This window comes from Phyllobates terribilis, unplaced genomic scaffold (genome assembly GCF_046119375.1).
Source record: "Phyllobates terribilis strain yellow unplaced genomic scaffold, ASM4611937v1 Scaffold_1__5_contigs__length_1240528914, whole genome shotgun sequence".
Lineage (NCBI taxonomy): Eukaryota > Metazoa > Chordata > Amphibia > Anura > Dendrobatidae > Phyllobates > Phyllobates terribilis.
This window is the reverse complement of record NW_027362761.1, coordinates 599991441-600016040: the sequence shown is the minus strand read 5'-3', so window position 1 is coordinate 600016040 and position 24600 is coordinate 599991441. Positions and strand designations below refer to the sequence as shown.

Genomic DNA, 24600 nt, shown 5'->3' with positions numbered 1-24600 from the left:
TACATCGCAGAGCGGCTGAGGTCCTACATCGCAGAGGTCCTACATCACAGAGCGGCAGAGGTCCTACATCACAAAGCGGCAGAGGTCCTACATCGCAGAGCGGCAGAGGTCCTACATCGCAGAGCGGCAGAGGTCCTACATCGCAGAGCGGCAGAGGTCCTACATCGCAGAGAGGCAGAGGTCCTACATCGCAGAGAGGCAGAGGTCCTAGATCGCAGAGCGGCAGAGGTCCTAGATCGCAGAGCGGCAGAGGTCCTAGATCGCAGAGTGGCAGAGGTCCTAGATCGCAGAGCGGCTGAGGTCCTACATCGCAGAGGTCCTACATCGCAGAGCGGCAGAGGTCCTAGATCGCAGAGCGGCTAAGGTCCTACATCGCAGAGAGGCAGAGGTCCTAGATCGCAGAGAGGCATAGGTCCTAGATCGCAGAGAGGCAGAGGTCCTAGATCGCAGAGCGGCAGAGGTCCTTGATCGCAGATCGGCAGAGGTCCTAGATCGCAGAGCGGCTGAGGTCCTAGATCGCAGAGCTGCAGAGGTCCTACATCGCAGAGCGGCAGAGGTCCTAGATCGCAGAGCGGCTAAGGTCCTACATGGCAGAGCGGCAGAGGTCCTACATGGCAGAGCGGCAGAGGTCCTACATGGCAGAGCGGCAGAGGTCCTACATGGCAGAGCGGCAGAGGTCCCTAGATCGCAGAGCGGTAGAGATCCTACATGGCAGAGCGTCAGAGGTCCTACATCGCGGAGCGGCAGAAGTCCTACATGGCACAGCGGCAGAGGTCCTAGATCGCAGAGCGGCAGAGATCCTACATGGCAGAGCGGTAGAGATCCTACATCGCAGAGCGGCAGAGGTCCTACATCGCAGAGCGGCTAAGGTCCTACATCGCAGAGCGGCTAAGGTCCTACATGGCAGAGCGGTAGAGGTCCTACATGGCAGAGCGGCAGAGGTCCTACATGGCAGAGCGGCAGAGGTCCTACATGGCAAAGCGGCAGAGGTCCCTAGATCGCAGAGCGGTAGAGATCCTACATGGCAGAGCGTCAGAGGTCCTACATCGCAGAGCGGCAGAAGTCCTACATGGCAGAGCGGCAGAGGTCCTAGATCGCAGAGCGGCAGAGATCCTACATGGCAGAGCGGTAGAGATCCTACATCGCAGAGCGGCAGAGGTCCTACATCGCAGAGCGGCAGAGATCCTACATGGCAGAGCGGTAGAGATCCTACATGGCAGAGCGGCAGAGATCCTACATGGCAGAGCGGTAGAGATCCTACATGGCAGAGCGGCAGAGATCCTACATGGCAGAGCGGTAGAGATCCTACATGGCAGAGCGGCAGAGGTCCTAGATCACAGAGCGGCAGAGATCCTACATGGCAGAGCGGTAGAGATCCTACATGGCAGAGCGGCAGAGGTCCTAGATCGCAGAGCGGTAGAGATCCTACATGGCAGAGCGGTAGAGATCCTACATCGCAGAGCGGCAGAGATCCTACATCGCAGAGCGGCAGAGGTCCTACATCGCAGAGCGGCAGAGATCCTACATGGCAGAGCGGTAGAGATCCTACATGGCAGAGCGGCAGAGATCCTACATGGCAGAGCGGTAGAGATCCTACATGGCAGAGCGGTAGAGATCCTACATGGCAGAGCGGCAGAGATCCTACATGGCAGAGCGGCAGAGATCCTACATGGCAGAGCGGCAGAGATCCTACATGGCAGAGCGGTAGAGATCCTACATGGCAGAGCGGCAGAGATCCTACATGGCAGAGCGGTAGAGATCCTACATGGCAGAGCGGTAGAGATCCTACATGGCAGAGCGGCAGAGATCCTACATGGCAGAGCGGTAGAGATCCTACATGGCAGAGCGGCAGAGATCCTACATGGCAGAGTGGTAGAGATCCTACATGGCAGAGCGGCAGAGGTCCTAGATCGCAGAGCGGCAGAGATCCTACATGGCAGAGGTCCTACATCCTGGCTGTAATTTTTTGCTTGCTCTCAATGAATGGAATCATTCACAGACAGGTAAGGATCCTCACCTGTGATTTTTTTAATACTCTGTGTGTGAACTACAGCACAAATCTCTCCTGTCCTGACAGTTTGTAACAATGTATCAGTGCAGGAACCTGGAACAGTCAGGAGTCCATGATCATCTCAGGCAGCATTGTAACAAACCATCAGCTGTGAAGACGAGGTGGGTCAGGAGACGCGGCAGCCGGTCAGGAGACGTCTTCAGCTCTGAATGTCAGCAATGATCGTCACTGTCAGCAAGCAGAGATCTCGCCTCGGGAGCAGAGCTGTTCAGGACGCAGTGACGTCGCTCAGTCAATAGCTGAGGGGGGAAGGGGTTAACGTGTCCACGCTGCGGCTCGTTGTCCTCGGCCAGCAGAGCTAATAAATTACACCGCCGCCTGCTGCCCGGAGAGAACGCCGCCGTGCGGAACGCAAATTATATCCTGTCCCAAGTGATTATCGCAGGCCGGACCCCAACACCCCCGGAGGAAGCCAATACTGAACGCGGGGTCTGTAGCAACAGTACATTGTGTGACAGAAGATTAGATTGTGAGCTCTGGGGTCAGGGATGATGGGAGTAGTGATACACTGTGTGACAGAAGATTAGATTGTGAGCTCTGGGGTCAGGGATGATGGGAGTAGTGATACACTGTGTGATAGGAGATTAGATTGTGAGCTCTGGGGTCAGGGATGATGGGAGTAGTGATACACTGTGTGATAGGAGATTAGATTGTGAGCTCTGGGGTCAGGGATGATGGGAGTAGTGATACACTGTGTGATAGGAGATTAGATTGTGAGTTCCGGGGTCAGGGATGATGGGAGTAGTGATACACTGTGTGATAGGAGATTAGACTGTGAGCTCCGGGGTCAGGGATGATGGGAGTAGTGATACACTGTGTGATAGGAGATTAGATTGTGAGCTCTGGGGTCAGGGATGATGGGAGTAGTGATACATTGTGTGATAGGAGATTAGATTGTGAGCTCCGGGGTCAGGGATGATGGAAGTAGTGATACACTGTGTGATAGGAGATTAGATTGTGAGCTCCGGGGTCAGGGATGATGGGAGTAGTGATACATTGTGTGATAGGAGATTAGATTGTGAGCTCCGGGGTCAAGGATGATGGGAGTAGTGATACATTGTGTGATAGGAGATTAGATTGTGAGCTCTGGGGTCAGGGATGATGGGAGTAGTGATACATTGTGTGACAGGAGATTAGATTGTGAGCTCTGAGGTCAGGGATGATGGGAGTAGTGATACATTGTGTGATAGGAGATTAGATTGTGAGCTCCGGGGTCAGGGATGATGGGAGTAGTGATACACTGTGTGACAGAAGATTAGATTGTGAGCTCCGGGGTCAAGGATGATGGGAGTAGTGATACCTTGTGTGATAGGAGATTAGATTGTGAGCTCTGGGGTCAGGGATGATGGGAGTAGTGATACATTGTGTGACAGGAGATTAGATTGTGAGCTCTGAGGTCAGGGATGATGGGAGTAGTGATACATTGTGTGATAGGAGATTAGATTGTGAGCTCCGGGGTCAGGGATGATGGGAGTAGTGATACACTGTGTGATAGGAGATTAGATTGTGAGCTCTGGGGTCAGGGATGATGAGAGTAGTGATACACTGTGTGATAGGAGATTAGATTGTGAGCTCTGGGGTCAGGGATGATGGGAGTATTGATACACTGTGTGATAGGAGATTAGATTGTGAGCTCTGGGGTCAGGGATGATGGGAGTAGTGATACATTGTGTGATAGGAGATTAGATTGTGAGCTCCGGGGTCAGGGATGATGGGAGTAGTGATACATTGTGTGATAGGAGATTAGATTGTGAGCTCTGGGGTCAGGGGTGATGGGAGTAGTGATACATTGTGTGATGGGAGATTAGATTGTGAGCTCTGGGGTCAGGGATGATGGGAGTAGTGATACATTGTGTGATAGGAGATTAGATTGTGCGCTCTGAGGTCAGGGATGATGGGAGTAGTGATACATTGTGTGATAGGAGATTAGATTGTGAGCTCCGGGGTCAGGGATGATGGGAGTAGTGATACACTGTGTGATAGGAGATTAGATTGTGAGCTCTGGGGTCAGGGATGATGAGAGTAGTGATACACTGTGTGATAGGAGATTAGATTGTGAGCTCTGGGGTCAGGGATGATGGGAGTATTGATACACTGTGTGATAGGAGATTAGATTGTGAGCTCTGGGGTCAGGGATGATGGGAGTAGTGATACATTGTGTGATAGGAGATTAGATTGTGAGCTCCGGGGTCAGGGATGATGGGAGTAGTGATACACTGTGTGATAGGAGATTAGATTGTGAGCTCCGGGGTCAGGGATGATGGGAGTAGTGATACATTGTGTGATAGGAGATTAGATTGTGATCTCTGGGGTCAGGGATGATGGGAGTAGTGATACACTGTGTGATAGGAGATTAGATTGTGAGCTCCGGGGTCAGGGATGATGGGAGTAGTGATACACTGTGTGATAGGAGATTAGATTGTGAGCTCCGGGGTCAGGAATGATGGGAGTAGTGATACACTGTGTGATAGGAGATTAGACTGTGAGCTCCGGGGTCAGGGATGATGGAAGTAGTGATACACTGTGTGATAGGAGATTAGATTGTGAGCTCCGGGGTCAGGGATGATGAGAGTAGTGATACATTGTGTGACAGAAGATTAGATTGTGAGCTCTGGGGTCAGGGATGATGGGAGTAGTGATACATTGTGTGACAGGAGATTAGATTGTGAGCTCTGGGGTCAGGGATGATGGGAGTAGTGATACACTGTGTGATAGGAGATTAGACTGTGAGCTCTGGGGTCAGGGATGATGGGAGTAGTGATACATTGTGTGACAGGAGATTAGATTGTGAGCTCTGAGGTCAGGGATGATGGGAGTAGTGATACATTGTGTGATAGGAGATTAGATTGTGAGCTCCGGGGTCAGGGATGATGGGAGTAGTGATACACTGTGTGATAGGAGATTAGATTGTGAGCTCTGGGGTCAGGGATGATGAGTAGTGATACACTGTGTGATAGGAGATTAGATTGTGAGCTCTGGGGTCAGGGATGATGGGAGTATTGATACACTGTGTGATAGGAGATTAGATTGTGAGCACCGGGGTCAGGGATGATGGGAGTAGTGATACATTGTGTGATAGGAGATTAGATTGTGAGCTCTGGGGTCAGGGGTGATGGGAGTAGTGATACACTGTGTGATAGGAGATTAGATTGTGAGCTCCGGGGTCAGGGATGATGGGAGTAGTGATACACTGTGTGATGGGAGATTAGATTGTGAGCTCTGGGGTCAGGGATGATGGGAGTAGTGATACATTGTGTGATAGATTAGATTGTGAGCTCTGAGGTCAGGGATGATGGGAGTAGTGATACATTGTGTGATAGGAGATTAGATTGTGAGCTCCGGGGTCAGGGATGATGGGAGTAGTGATACACTGTGTGATAGGAGATTAGATTGTGAGCTCTGGGGTCAGGGATGATGAGAGTAGTGATACACTGTGTGATAGGAGATTAGATTGTGAGCTCTGGGGTCAGGGATGATGGGAGTATTGATACACTGTGTGATAGGAGATTAGATTGTGAGCTCTGGGGTCAGGGATGATGGGAGTAGTGATACATTGTGTGATAGGAGATTAGATTGTGAGCTCCGGGGTCAGGGATGATGGGAGTAGTGATACACTGTGTGATAGGAGATTAGATTGTGAGCTCCGGGGTCAGGGATGATGGGAGTAGTGATACATTGTGTGATAGGAGATTAGATTGTGATCTCTGGGGTCAGGGATGATGGGAGTAGTGATACACTGTGTGATAGGAGATTAGATTGTGAGCTCTGGGGTCAGGGATGATGGGAGTAGTGATACACTGTGTGATAGGAGATTAGATTGTGAGCTCCGGGGTCAGGGATGATGGGAGTAGTGATACACTGTGTGATAGGAGATTAGACTGTGAGCTCCGGGGTCAGGGATGATGGAAGTAGTGATACACTGTGTGATAGGAGATTAGATTGTGAGCTCCGGGGTCAGGGATGATGAGAGTAGTGATACATTGTGTGACAGAAGATTAGACTGTGAGCTCTGGGGTCAGGGATGATGAGAGTAGTGATACACTGTGTGACAGGAGATTAGATTGTGAGCTCCGGGGTCAGGGATGATGGGAGTAGTGATACATTGTGTGATAGGAGATTAGATTGTGAGCTCTGGGGTCAGGGATGATGAGAGTAGTGATACACTGTGTGATAGGAGATTAGATTGTGAGCTCTGGGGTCAGGGATGATGGGAGTATTGATACACTGTGTGATAGGAGATTAGATTGTGAGCTCTGGGGTCAGGGATGATGGGAGTAGTGATACATTGTGTGATAGGAGATTAGATTGTGAGCTCCGGGGTCAGGGATGATGGGAGTAGTGATACACTGTGTGATAGGAGATTAGATTGTGAGCTCCGGGGTCAGGGATGATGGGAGTAGTGATACATTGTGTGATAGGAGATTAGATTGTGAGCTCTGGGGTCAGGGATGATGGGAGTAGTGATACATTGTGTGATAGGAGATTAGATTGTGAGCTCCGGGGTCAGGGATGATGGGAGTAGTGATACACTGTGTGATAGGAGATTAGATTGTGAGCTCCGGGGTCAGGGATGATGGGAGCAGTGATACACTGTGTGATAGGAGATTAGACTGTGAGCTCCGGGGTCAGGGATGATGGGAGTAGTGATACACTGTGTGATAGGAGATTAGACTGTGAGCTCCGGGGTCAGGGATGATGGAAGTAGTGATACACTGTGTGATAGGAGATTAGATTGTGAGCTCCGGGGTCAGGGATGATGAGAGTAGTGATACATTGTGTGACAGGAGATTAGATTGTGAGCTCTGGGGTCAGGGATGATGGGAGTAGTGATACATTGTGTGACAGGAGATTAGATTGTGAGCTCTGGGGTCAGGGATGATGGGAGTAGTGATACACTGTGTGATAGGAGATTAGACTGTGAGCTCTGGGGTCAGGGATGATGAGAGTAGTGATACACTGTGTGACAGGAGATTAGATTGTGAGCTCCGGGGTCAGGGATGATGGGAGTAGTGATACATTGTGTGACAGGAGATTAGATTGTGAGCTCTGGGGTCAGGGATGATGGGAGTAGTGATACACTGTGTGATAGGAGATTAGATTGTGAGCTCCGGGGTCAGAGATGATGAGAGTAGTGATACATTGTGTGACAGGAGATTAGATTGTGAGCTCTGGGGTCAGGGATGATGGGAGTAGTGATACATTGTGTGACAGGAGATTAGATTGTGAGCTCTGGGGTCAGGGATGATGGGAGTAGTGATACACTGTGTGATAGGAGATTAGACTGTGAGCTCTGGGGTCAGGGATGATGAGAGTAGTGATACACTGTGTGACAGGAGATTAGATTGTGAGCTCCGGGGTCAGGGATGATGGGAGTAGTGATACATTGTGTGATAGGAGATTAGATTGTGAGCTCCGGGGTCAGGGATGATGAGAGTAGTGATACACTGTGTGATAGGAGATTAGATTGTGAGCTCTGGGGTCAGGGATGATGGGAGTATTGATACATTGTGTGATAGGAGATTAGATTGTGAGCTCCGGGGTCAGGGATGATGGGAGTAGTGATACACTGTGTGATAGGAGATTAGATTGTGAGCTCCGGGGTCAGGGATGATGGGAGTAGTGATACATTGTGTGATAGGAGATTAGATTGTGAGCTCCGGGGTCAGGGATGATGGGAGTAGTGATACACTGTGTGATAGGAGATTAGATTGTGAGCTCTGGGGTCAGGGATGATGGGAGTAGTGATACATTGTGTGATAGGAGATTAGATTGTGAGCTCTGGGGTCAGGGATGATGGGAGTAGTGATATACTGTGTGATAGGAGATTAGATTGTGAGCTCCGGGGTCAGGGATGATGAGAGTAGTGATACATTGTGTGACAGGAGATTAGATTGTGAGCTCTGGGGTCAGGGATGATGGGAGTAGTGATACATTTTGTGACAGGAGATTAGATTGTGAGCTCTGGGGTCAGGGATGATGGGAGTAGTGATACACTGTGTGATAGGAGATTAGACTGTGAGCTCTGGGGTCAGGGATGATAAGAGTAGTGATACACTGTGTGACAGGAGATTAGATTGTGAGCTCCGGGGTCAGGGATGATGGGAGTAGTGATACATTGTGTGACAGGAGATTAGATTGTGAGCTCTGGGGTCAGGGATGATGGGAGTAGTGATACACTGTGTGATAGGAGATTAGACTGTGAGCTCTGGTGTCAGGGATGATGAGAGTAGTGATACACTGTGTGATAGGAGATTAGATTGTGAGCTCTGAGGTCAGGGATGATGGGAGTAGTGATACACTGTGTGATAGGAGATTAGATTGTGAGCTCTGGGGTCAGGGATGATGGGAGTAGTGATACATTGTGTGATAGGAGATTAGATTGTGAGCTCTGGGGTCAGGGATGATGGGAGTAGTGATATACTGTGTGATAGGAGATTAGATTGTGAGCTCCGGGGTCAGGGATGATGGGAGTAGTGATATACTGTGTGATAGGAGATTAGATTGTGAGCTCTGGGGTCAGGGATGATGGGAGTAGTGATACATTGTGTGATAGGAGATTAGATTGTGAGCTCCGGGGTCAGGGATGATGGAGGTAGTGATACACTGTGTGACAGAAGATTAGATTGTGAGCTCCGGGGTCAGGGATGATGGGAGTAGTGATACACTGTGTGATAGGAGATTAGATTGTGAGCTCTGGGGTCAGGGATGATGGGAGTAGTGATACACTGTGTGATAGGAGATTAGATTGTGAGCTCCGGGGTCAGGGATGATGGGAGTAGTGATACACTGTGTGACAGAAGATTAGATTGTGAGCTCCGGGGTCAAGGATGATGGGAGTAGTGATACATTGTGTGATAGGAGATTAGATTGTGAGCTCTGGGGTCAGGGATGATGGGAGTAGTGATACACTGTGTGACAGAAGATTAGATTGTGAGCTCCGGGGTCAGGGATGATGGGAGTAGTGATACACTGTGTGACAGAAGATTAGATTGTGAGCTCCGGGGTCAGGGATGATGGGAGTAGTGATACACTGTGTGATAGGAGATTAGATTGTGAGCTCTGGGGTCAGGGATGATGGGAGTAGTGATACATTGTGTGATAGGAGATTAGATTGTGAGCTCCGGGGTCAGGGATGATGGGAGTAGTGATACATTGTGTGACAGGAGATTAGATTGTGAGCTCTGGGGTCAGGGATGATGGGAGTAGTGATACATTGTGTGATAGGAGATTAGATTGTGAGCTCTGGGGTCAGGGATGATGGGAGTAGTGATACATTGTGTGACAGGAGATTAGATTGTGAGCTCTGGGGTCAGGGATGATGAGAGTAGTGATACACTGGGTGACAGGAGATTAGATTGTGAGCTCCGGGGTCAAGGATGATGGGAGTAGTGATACACTGTGTGATAGGAGATTAGATTGTGAGCTCTGAGGTCAGGAATGATGGGAGTAGTGATACACTGTGTGATAGGAGATTAGATTGTGAGCTCTGGGGTCAGGGATGATGGGAGTAGTGATATACTGTGTGATAGGAGATTAGATTGTGAGCTCCGGGGTCAAGGATGATGGGAGTAGTGATACACTGTGTGATAGGAGATTAGATTGTGAGCTCCGGGGTCAAGGATGATGGGAGTAGTTATACACTGTGTGATAGGAGATTAGATTGTGAGCTCCGGGGTCAGGGATGATGGGAGTAGTGATACACTGTGTGATAGGAGATTAGACTGTGAGCTCCGGGGTCAGGGATGATGGAAGTAGTGATACACTGTGTGATAGGAGATTAGATTGTGAGCTCCGGGGTCAGGGATGATGAGAGTAGTGATACATTGTGTGACAGAAGATTAGATTGTGAGCTCTGGGGTCAGGGATGATGGGAGTAGTGATACATTGTGTGACAGGAGATTAGATTGTGAGCTCTGGGGTCAGGGATGATGGGAGTAGTGATACACTGTGTGATAGGAGATTAGACTGTGAGCTCTGGGGTCAGGGATGATGAGAGTAGTGATACACTGTGTGACAGGAGATTAGATTGTGAGCTCCGGGGTCAGGGATGATGGGAGTAGTGATACATTGTGTGATAGGAGATTAGATTGTGAGCTCTGGGGTCAGGGATGATGAGAGTAGTGATACACTGTGTGATAGGAGATTAGATTGTGAGCTCTGGGGTCAGGGATGATGGGAGTATTGATACACTGTGTGATAGGAGATTAGATTGTGAGCTCTGGGGTCAGGGATGATGGGAGTAGTGATACATTGTGTGATAGGAGATTAGATTGTGAGCTCCGGGGTCAGGGATGATGGGAGTAGTGATACACTGTGTGATAGGAGATTAGATTGTGAGCTCCGGGGTCAGGGATGATGGGAGTAGTGATACATTGTGTGATAGGAGATTAGATTGTGAGCTCCGGGGTCAGGGATGATGGGAGTAGTGATACACTGTGTGATAGGAGATTAGATTGTGAGCTCCGGGGTCAGGGATGATGGGAGCAGTGATACACTGTGTGATAGGAGATTAGACTGTGAGCTCCGGGGTCAGGGATGATGGGAGTAGTGATACACTGTGTGATAGGAGATTAGACTGTGAGCTCCGGGGTCAGGGATGATGGAAGTAGTGATACACTGTGTGATAGGAGATTAGATTGTGAGCTCCGGGGTCAGGGATGATGAGAGTAGTGATACATTGTGTGACAGGAGATTAGATTGTGAGCTCTGGGGTCAGGGATGATGGGAGTAGTGATACATTGTGTGACAGGAGATTAGATTGTGAGCTCTGGGGTCAGGGATGATGGGAGTAGTGATACACTGTGTGATAGGAGATTAGACTGTGAGCTCTGGGGTCAGGGATGATGAGAGTAGTGATACACTGTGTGACAGGAGATTAGATTGTGAGCTCCGGGGTCAGGGATGATGGGAGTAGTGATACATTGTGTGACAGGAGATTAGATTGTGAGCTCTGGGGTCAGGGATGATGGGAGTAGTGATACACTGTGTGATAGGAGATTAGATTGTGAGCTCCGGGGTCAGAGATGATGAGAGTAGTGATACATTGTGTGACAGGAGATTAGATTGTGAGCTCTGGGGTCAGGGATGATGGGAGTAGTGATACATTGTGTGACAGGAGATTAGATTGTGAGCTCTGGGGTCAGGGATGATGGGAGTAGTGATACACTGTGTGATAGGAGATTAGACTGTGAGCTCTGGGGTCAGGGATGATGAGAGTAGTGATACACTGTGTGACAGGAGATTAGATTGTGAGCTCCGGGGTCAGGGATGATGGGAGTAGTGATACATTGTGTGATAGGAGATTAGATTGTGAGCTCCGGGGTCAGGGATGATGAGAGTAGTGATACACTGTGTGATAGGAGATTAGATTGTGAGCTCTGGGGTCAGGGATGATGGGAGTATTGATACATTGTGTGATAGGAGATTAGATTGTGAGCTCCGGGGTCAGGGATGATGGGACTAGTGATACACTGTGTGATAGGAGATTAGATTGTGAGCTCCGGGGTCAGGGATGATGGGAGTAGTGATACATTGTGTGATAGGAGATTAGATTGTGAGCTCCGGGGTCAGGGATGATGGGAGTAGTGATACACTGTGTGATAGGAGATTAGATTGTGAGCTCTGGGGTCAGGGATGATGGGAGTAGTGATACATTGTGTGATAGGAGATTAGATTGTGAGCTCCGGGGTCAGGGATGATGGGAGTAGTGATACACTGTGTGATAGGAGATTAGATTGTGAGCTCCGGGGTCAGGGATGATGGGAGTAGTGATACACTGTGTGATAGGAGATTAGACTGTGAGCTCCGGGGTCAGGGATGATGGAAGTAGTGATACACTGTGTGATAGGAGATTAGATTGTGAGCTCCGGGGTCAGGGATGATGAGAGTAGTGATACATTGTGTGACAGGAGATTAGATTGTGAGCTCTGGGGTCAGGGATGATGGGAGTAGTGATACATTTTGTGACAGGAGATTAGATTGTGAGCTCTGGGGTCAGGGATGATGGGAGTAGTGATACACTGTGTGATAGGAGATTAGACTGTGAGCTCTGGGGTCAGGGATGATAAGAGTAGTGATACACTGTGTGACAGGAGATTAGATTGTGAGCTCCGGGGTCAGGGATGATGGGAGTAGTGATACATTGTGTGACAGGAGATTAGATTGTGAGCTCTGGGGTCAGGGATGATGGGAGTAGTGATACACTGTGTGATAGGAGATTAGACTGTGAGCTCTGGGGTCAGGGATGATGAGAGTAGTGATACACTGTGTGATAGGAGATTAGATTGTGAGCTCTGAGGTCAGGGATGATGGGAGTAGTGATACACTGTGTGATAGGAGATCAGATTGTGAGCTCTGGGGTCAGGGATGATGGGAGTAGTGATACATTGTGTGATAGGAGATTAGATTGTGAGCTCTGGGGTCAGGGATGATGGGAGTAGTGATATACTGTGTGATAGGAGATTAGATTGTGAGCTCCGGGGTCAGGGATGATGGGAGTAGTGATATACTGTGTGATAGGAGATTAGATTGTGAGCTCTGGGGTCAGGGATGATGGGAGTAGTGATACATTGTGTGATAGGAGATTAGATTGTGAGCTCCGGGGTCAGGGATGATGGAGGTAGTGATACACTGTGTGATAGGAGATTAGATTGTGAGCTCTGGGGTCAGGGATGATGGGAGTAGTGATACACTGTGTGATAGGAGATTAGATTGTGAGCTCTGGGGTCAGGGATGATGGGAGTAGTGATACACTGTGTGATAGGAGATTAGATTGTGAGCTCCGGGGTCAGGGATGATGGGAGTAGTGATACACTGTGTGACAGAAGATTAGATTGTGAGCTCCGGGGTCAAGGATGATGGGAGTAGTGATACATTGTGTGATAGGAGATTAGATTGTGAGCTCTGGGGTCAGGGATGATGGGAGTAGTGATACACTGTGTGACAGAAGATTAGATTGTGAGCTCCGGGGTCAGGGATGATGGGAGTAGTGATACACTGTGTGACAGAAGATTAGATTGTGAGCTCCGGGGTCAGGGATGATGGGAGTAGTGATACACTGTGTGATAGGAGATTAGATTGTGAGCTCTGGGGTCAGGGATGATGGGAGTAGTGATACATTGTGTGATAGGAGATTAGATTGTGAGCTCCGGGGTCAGGGATGATGGGAGTAGTGATACATTGTGTGACAGGAGATTAGATTGTGAGCTCTGGGGTCAGGGATGATGGGAGTAGTGATACATTGTGTGATAGGAGATTAGATTGTGAGCTCTGGGGTCAGGGATGATGGGAGTAGTGATACATTGTGTGACAGGAGATTAGATTGTGAGCTCTGGGGTCAGGGATGATGAGAGTAGTGATACACTGGGTGAAAGGAGATTAGATTGTGAGCTCCGGGGTCAAGGATGATGGGAGTAGTGATACACTGTGTGATAGGAGATTAGATTGTGAGCTCTGAGGTCAGGAATGATGGGGGTACTGATACACTGTGTGATAGGAGATTAGATTGTGAGCTCTGGGGTCAGGGATGATGGGAGTAGTGATATACTGTGTGATAGGAAATTAGATTGTGAGCTCCGGGGTCAAGGATGATGGGAGTAGTGATACACTGTGTGATAGGAGATTAGATTGTGAGCTCCGGGGTCAAGGATGATGGGAGTAGTTATACACTGTGTGATAGGAGATTAGATTGTGAGCTCCGGGGTCAAGGATGATGGGAGTAGGGATACACTGTGTGATAGGAAATTAGATTGTGAGCTCCGGGGTCAGGAATGATGGGAGTAGTGATACACTGTGTGATAGGAGATTAGATTGTGAGCTCTGGGGTCAGGGATGATGGGAGTAGTGATACACTGTGTGACAGAAGATTAGATTGTGAGTTCCGGGGTCAGGGATGATGGGAGTAGTGATACACTGTGTGATAGGAGATTAGACTGTGAGCTCCGGGGTCAGGGATGATGGGAGTAGTGATACACTGTGTGATAGGAGATTAGACTGTGAGCTCTGGGGTCAGGGATGATGGGAGTAGTGATACACTGTGTGATAGGAGCTTAGATTGTGAGCTCCGGGGTCAAGGATGATGGGAGTAGTTATACACTGTGTGATAGGAGATTAGATTGTGAGCTCCGGGGTCAAGGATGATGGGAGTAGTGATACACTGTGTGATAGGAAATTAGATTGTGAGCTCCGGGGTCAGGGATGATGGGAGTAGTGATACACTGTGTGATAGGAGATTAGATTGTGAGCTCTGGGGTCAGGGATGATGGGAGTAGTGATACACTGTGTGACAGAAGATTAGATTGTGAGTTCCGGGGTCAGGGATGATGGGAGTAGTGATACACTGTGTGATAGGAGATTAGACTGTGAGCTCCGGGGTCAGGGATGATGGGAGTAGTGATACACTGTGTGATAGGAGATTAGATTGTGAGCTCTGGGGTCAGGGATGATGGGAGTAGTGATACATTGTGTGATAGGAGATTAGATTGTGAGCTCCGGGGTCAGGGATGATGGGAGTAGTGATACATTGTGTGATAGGAGATTAGATTGTGAGCTCCGGGGTCAGGGATGATGGGAGTAGTGATACACTGTGTGATAGGAGATTAGATTGTGAGCTCTGGGGTCAGGGATGATGAGAGTAGTGATACACTGTGTGATAGGAGATTAGATTGTGAGCTCTGGGGTCAGGGATGATGGGAGTATTGATACACTGTGTGATAGGAGATTAGATTGTGAGCTCTGGGGTCAGGGATGATGGGAGTAGTGATACATTGTGTGATAGGAGATTAGATTGTGAGCTCCGGGGTCAGGGATGATGGGAGTAGTGATACACTGTGTGATAGGAGATTAGATTGTGAGCTCCGGGGTCAGGGATGATGGGAGTAGTGATACATTGTGTGATAGGAGATTAGATTGTGAGCTCTGGGGTCAGGGATGATGGGAGTAGTGATACATTGTGTGATAGGAGATTAGATTGTGAGCTCCGGGGTCAGGGATGATGGGAGTAGTGATACACTGTGTGATAGGAGATTAGACTGTGAGCTCCGGGGTCAGGGATGATGGAAGTAGTGATACACTGTGTGATAGGAGATTAGATTGTGAGCTCCGGGGTCAGGGATGATGAGAGTAGTGATACATTGTGTGACAGGAGATTAGATTGTGAGCTCTGGGGTCAGGGATGATGGGAGTAGTGATACATTGTGTGACAGGAGATTAGATTGTGAGCTCTGGGGTCAGTGATGATGGGAGTAGTGATACACTGTGTGATAGGAGATTAGACTGTGAGCTCTGGGGTCAGGGATGATGAGAGTAGTGATACACTGTGTGACAGGAGATTAGATTGTGAGCTCCGGGGTCAGGGATGATGGGAGTAGTGATACATTGTGTGATAGGAGATTAGATTGTGAGCTCCGGGGTCAGGGATGATGAGAGTAGTAATACACTGTGTGATAGGAGATTAGATTGTGAGCTCTGGGGTCAGGGATGATGGGAGTATTGATACACTGTGTGATAGGAGATTAGATTGTGAGCTCTGGGGTCAGGGATGATGGGAGTAGTGATACATTGTGTGATAGGAGATTAGATTGTGAGTTCCGGGGTCAGGGATGATGGGAGTAGTGATACACTGTGTGATAGGAGATTAGATTGTGAGCTCCGGGGTCAGGGATGATGGGAGTAGTGATATACTGTGTGATAGGAGATTAGACTGTGAGCTCCGGGGTCAGGGATGATGGAAGTAGTGATACACTGTGTGATAGGAGATTAGATTGTGAGCTCCGGGGTCAGGGATGATGGGAGTAGTGATACACTGTGTGATAGGAGATTAGATTGTGAGCTCTGGGGTCAGGGATGATGGGAGTAGTGATACATTGTGTGATAGGAGATTAGATTGTGAGCTCTGGGGTCAGGGATGATGGGAGTAGTGATATACTGTGTGATAGGAGATTAGATTGTGAGCTCCGGGGTCAGGGATGATGGGAGTAGTGATATACTGTGTGATAGGAGATTAGATTGTGAGCTCTGGGGTCAGGGATGATGGGAGTAGTGATACATTGTGTGATAGGAGATTAGATTGTGAGCTCCGGGGTCAGGGATGATGGAAGTAGTGACACACTGTGTGACAGAAGATTAGATTGTGAGCTCCGGGGTCAAGGATGATGGGAGTAGTGATACACTGGGTGATAGGAGATTAGATTGTGAGCTCTGGGGTCAGGGATGATGGGAGTAGTGATACACTGTGTGATAGGAGATTCGATTGTGAGCTCCGGGGTCAAGGATGATGGGAGTAGTGATACACTGGGTGATAGGAGATTAGATTGTGAGCTCCGGGGTTAGGGATTATGGGAGTAGTGATATACTGTGTGATAGGAGATTAGATTGTGAGCTCTGGGGTCAGGGATGATGGGAGTAGTGATACATTGTGTGATAGGAGATTAGATTGTGAGCTCCGGGGTCAGGGATGATGGAGGTAGTGATACACTGTGTGACAGAAGATTAGATTGTGAGCTCCGGGGTCAGGGATGATGGGAGTAGTGATACACTGTGTGATAGGAGATTAGATTGTGAGCTCTGGGGTCAGGGATGATGGGAGTAGTGATACACTGTGTGATAGGAGATTCGATTGTGAGCTCCGGGGTCAGGGATGATGGAAGTAGTGATACACTGTGTGACAGAAGATTAGATTGTGAGCTCCGGGGTCAAGGATGATGGGAGTAGTGATACATTGTGTGATAGGAGATTAGATTGTGAGCTCTGGGGTCAGGGATGATGGGAGTAGTGATACACTGTGTGACAGAAGATTAGATTGTGAGCTCCGGGGTCAGGGATGATGGGAGTAGTGATACACTGTGTGATAGGAGATTAGATTGTGAGCTCTGGGGTTAGGGATGATGAGAGTAGTGATACACTGTGTGACAGAAGATTAGATTGTGAGCTCCGGGGTCAGGGATGATGGGAGTAGTGATACACTGTGTGATAGGAGATTAGATTGTGAGCTCTGGGGTCAGGGATGATGGGAGTAGTGATACATTGTGTGATAGGAGATTAGATTGTGAGCTCCGGGGTCAGGGATGATGGGAGTAGTGATACATTGTGTGACAGGAGATTAGATTGTGAGCTCTGGGGTCAGGGATGATGGGAGTAGTGATACATTGTGTGATATGAGATTAGATTGTGAGCTCTGGGGTCAGGGATGATGGGCGTAGTGATACATTGTGTGACAGGAGATTAGATTGTGAGCTCTGAGGTCAGAGATGATGGGAGTAGTGATACACTGGGTGATAGGAGATCAGATTGTGAGCTCTGAGGTCAGGGATGATGGGAGTAGTGATACATTGTGTGATAGGAGATTAGATTGTGAGCTCCGGGGTCAGGGATGATGGGAGTAGTGATACACTGTGTGATAGGAGATTAGATTGTGAGCTCTGGGGTCAGGGATGATGGGAGTAGTGATACATTGTGTGATAGGAGATTAGATTGTGAGCTCCGGGGTCAGGGATGATGGGAGTAGTGATACATTGTGTGATAGGAGATTAGATTGTGAGCTCTGGGGTCAGGGATGATGGGAGTAGTGATACATTGTGTGATAGGAGATTAGATTGTGAGCTCCGGGGTCAGGGATGATGGGAATAGTGATACACTGTGTGATAGGAGATTAGATTGTGAGCTCCGGGGTCAGGGATGATGGGAGTAGTGATACATTGTGTGACAGGAGATTAGATTGTGAGCTCTGGGGTCAGGGATGATGGGAGTAGTGATACACTGTGTGATAGGAGATTAGACTGTGAGCTCTGGGGTCAGGGATGATGAGAGTAGTGATACACTGTGTGACAGGAGATTAGATTGTGAGCTCTGAGGTCAGGGATGATGGGAGTAGTGATACATTGTGTGACAGGAGATTAGATTGTGAGCTCTGGGGTCAGGGATGATGGGAGTAGTGATACACTGTGTGATAGGAGATTAGACTGTGAGCTCTGGGGTCAGGGATGATGAGAGTAGTGATACACTGGAGGGATCCGCCGCCGCCATCAGCATCACTAGATGTGGACGCTGCGGTTTGTTTGCCTGTCTTACCCCGGGGCACCGGGGGCTTCACCCTGGGAATAACGTGGGCTCTAAAGCGTTTCTCCTTTCCTACACCATTACACTGCACAGCTTCTCTAAAATATTAGCAGAAAGTGGACTTCCCCTTTAAGCCCCCCGGTTCATAAAACGGAAGAACAGCTGAACCTGCGCTACAGACCCGGACGACATCTCTGCTACAGGCTGCTCCATCAGAGAGCAGAGGACCTGCACCCGAAACCCTGAGACCCCGAAACACAGATTATAAAGTCTGTGTGCAGCTGGGTGCAGTGTGACGACGTCTCTCCAGGATCATACCTTATCATCATCATCATCAGCTCCGCATCATATAATCATCCGCAATCAGCGGAGCGAGGCGCCATCATCAGCAGAGCAGCACCGGGAAACACACGAGACATCAGACCGCAGACAACGGTGTCACTGATAACCCGTCACTATAATCACCCTGAGCAGCGGGAAACCGGCCGGGAAGACGCTTATCTCCTACCTAATCAGGTGAACAGACCTGATCACCCAGATAATCCCTAATATAGGTACAAATCCTCTGCTAATTACTGTCATAACATATCGCTATAATGGTCACAACTCTGTCTTCTTATACATAGTTCTAATTCCCCTGTATACAGATGCATAAGATCCTGTCTGCAGCCACCACTAGGGGGAGCTCCCTGTATACAGAGATACATGATAAGATTCTGTCTGCAGCCTCCACTAGGGGGAGCTCCCTGTATATAGAGATACATGATAAGATGCTGTCTGTAACCACCACTAGGGGGAGCTCCCTGTATATAGAGATACATGATAAGCTTCTGTCTGCAGTCACCACTAGGGGGAGCTCCCTGTATACAGAGATACATGATAAGATCCTGTCTGCAGCCACCACTAGGGGGAGCTCCCTGTATATAGAGATACATGATAAGCTTCTGTCTGCAGTCACCACTAGGGGGAGCTCCCTGTATACAGAGATACATGATAAGATCCTGTCTGCAGCCACCACTAGGGGGAGCTCCCTGTATACAGAGATACATGATAAGATCCTCTCTGCAGCCACCACTAGGGGGAGATCCCTGTATACAGAGATGCATGATAAGATTCTGTCAGCAGCCACCAGTAGGGGGAGCTCCCTGTATACAGAGATACATGATAAGATCCTGTCTGCAGCCACCACTAGGGGAAGCTCCCTGTATACAGAGATACATGATAAGATTCTGTCTGCAGTCACCACTAGGAGGAGCTCCCTGTATACAGAGATACATGATAAGATTCTGTCTGCAGCCACCACTAGGGGGAGCTCCCTGTATACAGAGATACATGATGAGATCCTGTCTGCAGCCACCACTAGGGGGGAGCTCCCTGTATACAGAGATACATGATAAGATCCTGTCTGGGACAGCTCCCTGTATACAGAGATACATGATAAGATCCTGTCTGCAGCCACCACTAGGGGGAGCTCCCTGTATACAGAGATACATGATAAGATCCTGTCTGCAGCCACCACTAGGGGGAGCTCCCTGTATACAGAGATACATGATAAGATTCTCTCTGCAGCCTCCACTAGCGGGAGCTCCCTGTATACAGAGATACATGATAAGATCCTGTCTGCAGTCACCACTAGGGGGAGCTCCCTGTATACAGAGATACATGATAAGATCCTGTCTGCAGCCACCACTAGGGGGAGCACCCTGTATACAGAGATACATGATAAGATCCTGTCTGCAGCCACCACTAGGGGGAGCTCCCTGTATACAGAGATACATGATAAGATCCTGTCTGCAGCCACCACTAGGGGGGAGCTCCCTGTATACAGAGATACATGATAAGATCCTGTCTGCAGTCACCACTAGGGGGAGCTCCCTGTATACAGAGATACATGATAAGATTCTGTCTGCAGTCACCACTAGGGGGAGCTCCCTGTATACAGAGATACATGATATGATCCTGTCTGCAGTCACCACTAGGGGGAGCTCCCTGTATACAGAGATACATGATAAGATCCTGTCTGCAGTCACCACTAGGGGGAGCTCCCTGTATACAGAGATACGTGATAAGATTCTGTCTGCAGTCACCACTAGAGGGAGCTCCCTGTATACAGAGATACATGATAAGATTCTGTCTACAGCCACCACTAGGAGGGGCTCAATGTATACAGAGATGCATGATAAGATGCTGTCTGCAGCCACCACTAGGGGGAGCTCCCTGTATACAGAGATACATGATATGATCCTGTCTGCAGCCACCACTAGGAGGGGCTCAATGTATACAGAGATGCATGATAAGATTCTGTCTGCAGCCACCACTAGGGGGAGCTCCCTGTATACAGAGAAACATGATAAGATCCTGTCTGCAGCCACCACTAGGGGGAGCTCCCTGTATACAGAGATACATGATAAGATCCTCTCTTCAGCCACCACTAGGAGGAGCTCCTTGTATACAGAGATACCTGATAAGATTCTGTCTACAGCCACCACTAGGGGGAGCTCCCTGTATACAGAGATACATGATAAGATCCTGTCTGCAGCCACCACTAGGGGGAGCTCTCTGTATACAGAGATACATGATAAGATCCTGTCTGCAGCCACCACTAGGGGGAGCTCCCTGTATACAGAGATACATAATAAGATCCTGTCTGCAGCCACCACTAGGGGGAGCTCTCTGTATTTTGTGTTACTATAAGTACATACCAAGCCCCTGAGCTCCCCCTAGTGGTTGCAGGAGAGTGTGTGATTTCGGGGGTAATGAGTGGGCACATTAGGGCACAGAATAAGAGGTCGCTGGGGTCACACATCATGTACGGTCCCTGTATCCTTCTTGGAGGCGGCTGATGTTTCCTTAGATGACCTTCTCCAGCCCCAGAGCCCCCCGCACCCCTCGGCCGGGGCAGGCCGGGGACCTCTTACCTTTGGCATCTTGCGCAGGTTGGGAGACAGCTTCAGACATATGACGTGTCCGCGGTCATCGCCGATGATAATCACCGGGTAGATGGGATTGAACTCAATGTGAGTCAGTTTGGTTTTCTTCTTGGCCACCACGGCCTGCTGACACAGCGCCTCGTACTTGTTGACGGACAGATCGAACACGTGGACCTGGGGGGGATAATGGAAGACGTGAGAGGTGGGAGTCACAGGCCACTCGGCCAGGACCATGGCTTTATTATCTTGTACATTGCTGTGCTCTACTCTAGTCACAACCAAAGCTGCACGCACATCACTACTCTGCCCCTGAGGCTCCAGTATCGGCCTGCATTTAGATGGAGGTGCCCGGCTCCATCAGCGGAGCCTCCTCTTACTTTCCCAGCAGGGCAGAGCGGTGGTCCTGAGACCTCTCTGAGGATGGTCCCTGTGGGACAGAACCATGGGAACGTGGCTCCTGGCGACTCAACTGATGGAGGTACATGAAAGCGTTAATGGCGTGTGGGGGCTGGGAGATAATCTGCATTATTTCCACATTATCAGGGCAGCGGATGATAATCTGGGATTTTCTGCCTGGTCGCCACCAGATCCTCTATTTATGGATTTACATGGTGGCTGCATGCAGCGAGACCCCAGAATGGAGGGTCCCCGGGAGGACGCCACACAAACCTAACACCTTACAATTAATGCAAGAGACGGGCGCGAGTCTAGACCTGGGGGTCCTGTACCTGTGGCCGTCACCCATCTTTCCCGGATATTTACTGCATTGATAGATGATCTTATTATCTCCCGACACAGGAGGGGTTAATGGGGGCCGCGGGATCGCCCTCCTGTCACTTTCAGTTGGGTGCAGTGAAATATTCATGCTCTGCAGTGTGTGGCGACAGTCACATGTGGCCATGTACACGATGCACGGGCCGCCAGATCCCCCAGAGCCGTGTATAATTCATGCACCCAACCATATGTCAGCCGGCTTCTAAAAATATGTCTGCGCAAGCCGAGGGGACGTCTGCAGGACGTGGTGCCCCCGCAGAACGTCACACGCCACTCCGGTCATGAAATCACTCACTATAGTCTGAGGGGGGTCACACCCATAATCTTTACCCGGAGTCCGAGGGGGTCAGACCCTGTAAATATTACCCGCAGACTCCTCTGTCCAAACCCTCCGTCCAGACTCCATCTCCAAACCCCGCTGTACTCCTCCAGATAACTCTGTCCTCCTCCAGGCCCCTTCTGTCTTCTCCCAACCCTCTTAGTCCTCCTCCAGATTCTTCTGTCCTCCTGGCCCTGTATGCCCTTCTCCAGTCTCCTCTGTCCTATCCAGGCCCCCTCTGTTCCCCTCCTCCAGGCCCCCTCAGCCTTCCGCCAGGCCCCCTCTGTCCTCCTCCTCCAGGCCCCCTCTGTCCTCCTCCTCCAGACCCCTTCTGTCCTCCTCCACTAGGCACCCTCTGCCCTCCTCCTCCAGGCTCCCTCTGTCCTCCTCCTCCAGGCCCCCTCTGCCCTCCTCCTCCAGGCCCCCTCTGCCCTCCTCCTCCAGACCCCTTCTGTCCTCCTCTACTAGGCACCCTCTGCCCTCCTCCTTCAGGCACCCTCTGTCCTCCTCCTCCAGGCCCCCTCTGTCCTCCTCCTCCAGCCCCCCTCTGTTCTCCTCCACCAGGCCCCCTCTGCCTTTTGCCAGGCCCCCTCTGCCCTCCAGGCCCCCTCTGTCCTCCTCCTCCAGGCCCCCTCTGTCCTCCTCCTCCAGGCCCCTTCTGTCCTCCTCCAAGCCCCCTCTGTCCTCCTCCAAGCCCCCTCTGTCCTCCTCCACTAGGCACCCTCTGCCCTCCTCCTCCAGGCACCCTCTGTCCTCCAGGCCCCCTCTGCCCTCCTCTTCCAGGCCCCCCCTGTCCTCCTCCTCCAGACCCCTTCTGTCCTCCTCCAAGCCCCCTCTGTCCTCCTTCACTAGACACCCTCTGTCCTCCTCCTCCGGGCACCCTCTGCCCTCCTCCAGGCACACTCTGCCCTCCTCCAGGCCCCTTCTGTCCTCCAGATCCCCTCTGTCCTCCTCCTGACCCCCTCTGTTCTCCTCCAGGCCCCCTCTGTCCTCCTCTAGACCCCTTCTGTCCTCCTCCTCCAGGCCCCTTCTGCCCTCCTCCTCCAGGCCCCCTCTGTCCTCCTCCAGGCCCCCTCTGCCATCCTCCACCAGGCCCCCTCTGCCCTCCTCCACCAGGCCCCCTCTGCCCTCCTCCACCAGGCCCCCTCTGCCCTCCTCCTCCAGGCCCCCTCTGTCCTCCTCCAGGCCCCCTCTGCCCTCCTCCTCCAGGACCCCTCTTTCATCCTCCAGGACCCCTCTGTCCTCCTCCAGGCCCCCTCTGTCATCCTCCAGGACCCCTCTGTCATCCTCCAGGCGCCCTCTGTCCTCCTCCAGGCCCCCGCTGCCCTCCTCCTCCAGGCCCCCTCTGTCCTCCTCCTCCAGGCCCCCTCTGCCCTCCTCCTCCAGGCCCCCTCTGCCCTCCTCCTCCAGGACCCCTCTGTCCTCCTCCTCCTCCAGGCCCCCTCTGCCCTCCTCCTCCAGGCCCCCTCTGCCCTCCTCCTCCAGGCCCCCTCTGCCCTCCTCCTCCAGGCCCCCTCTGCCCTCCTCCTCCAGGACCCCTCTGTCATCCTCCAGGCCCCCTCTGTCATCCTCCAGGCCCCCTCTGCCCTCCTCCTCCAGGCCCCCTCTGTCCTCCTCCTCCAGGCTGCCTCTGCCGTCCTCCTCCAGGCCCCCTCTGCCCTCTTCCTCCAGGCCCCCTCTGCCCTCTTCCTCCAGGCCCCCTCTGCCCTCTTCCTCCAGGCCCCCGCTGCCCTCTTCCTCCAGGCCCTCTCTGCCCTCCTTCTCCAGGCCCCCTCTGCCCTCCTTCTCCAGGCCCCCTCTGCCCTCCTCCTCCAGGCCCCCTCTGCCCTCCTCCTCCAGGCCCCTTCTGTCCTCCTCCTCCTCCAGGCCCCTTCTGTCCTGCTCCAGGCCCCCTCTGCCCTCCTCCTCCAGGCCCCTTCTGTCCTCCTCCAGGCCCCCTCTGCCCTCCTCCTCCAGGCCCCCTCTGCCCTCCTCCTCCAGGCCCCCTCTGCCCTCCTCCTCCAGACCCCCTCTCTCCTCCTCCAGACCCCCTCTGCCCTCTTCCTCCAGGCCCCCTCTGCCCTCTTCCTCCAGGCCCCCTCTGTCCTCCTCCAGGCCCCCTCTGCCCTCCTTCTCCAGGCCCCCTCTGCCCTCCTTCTCCAGGCCCCCTCTGCCCTCCTCCTCCAGGCCCCCTCTGCCCTCCTCCTCCAGGCCCCTTCTGTCCTCCTCCTCCAGGCCCCTTCTGTCCTGCTCCAGGCCCCCTCTGCCCTCCTCCTCCAGGCCCCTTCTGTCCTCCTCCAGGCCCCCTCTGCCCTCCTCCTCCAGGCCCCCTCTGCCCTCCTCCTCCAGGCCCCCTCTGCCCTCCTCCTCCAGACCCCCTCTGCCCTCCTCCAGACCCCCTCTGTCCTAGACTCTGGGGATAGATAGTGACTGACTTTATGTTGGGGCCCTAAGTTCATGAAATGTCACGTCTA

General features: G+C 51.2%; 1 protein-coding gene across 1 annotated transcript in view; it reads right to left on the bottom strand.

Moving 5' to 3' along the window:
* DNAI1 (dynein axonemal intermediate chain 1) overlaps nucleotides 1–24600 on the bottom strand; it is a 227364-nt gene that overhangs the window by 36113 nt on the left and 166651 nt on the right. Inside the window, exon 20 of the mRNA XM_073655111.1 lies at nucleotides 21043–21228. Within this exon, the coding sequence (XP_073511212.1) occupies nucleotides 21043–21228 (186 nt within the window). The remainder of the gene's footprint in view (nucleotides 1–21042; nucleotides 21229–24600) is intronic.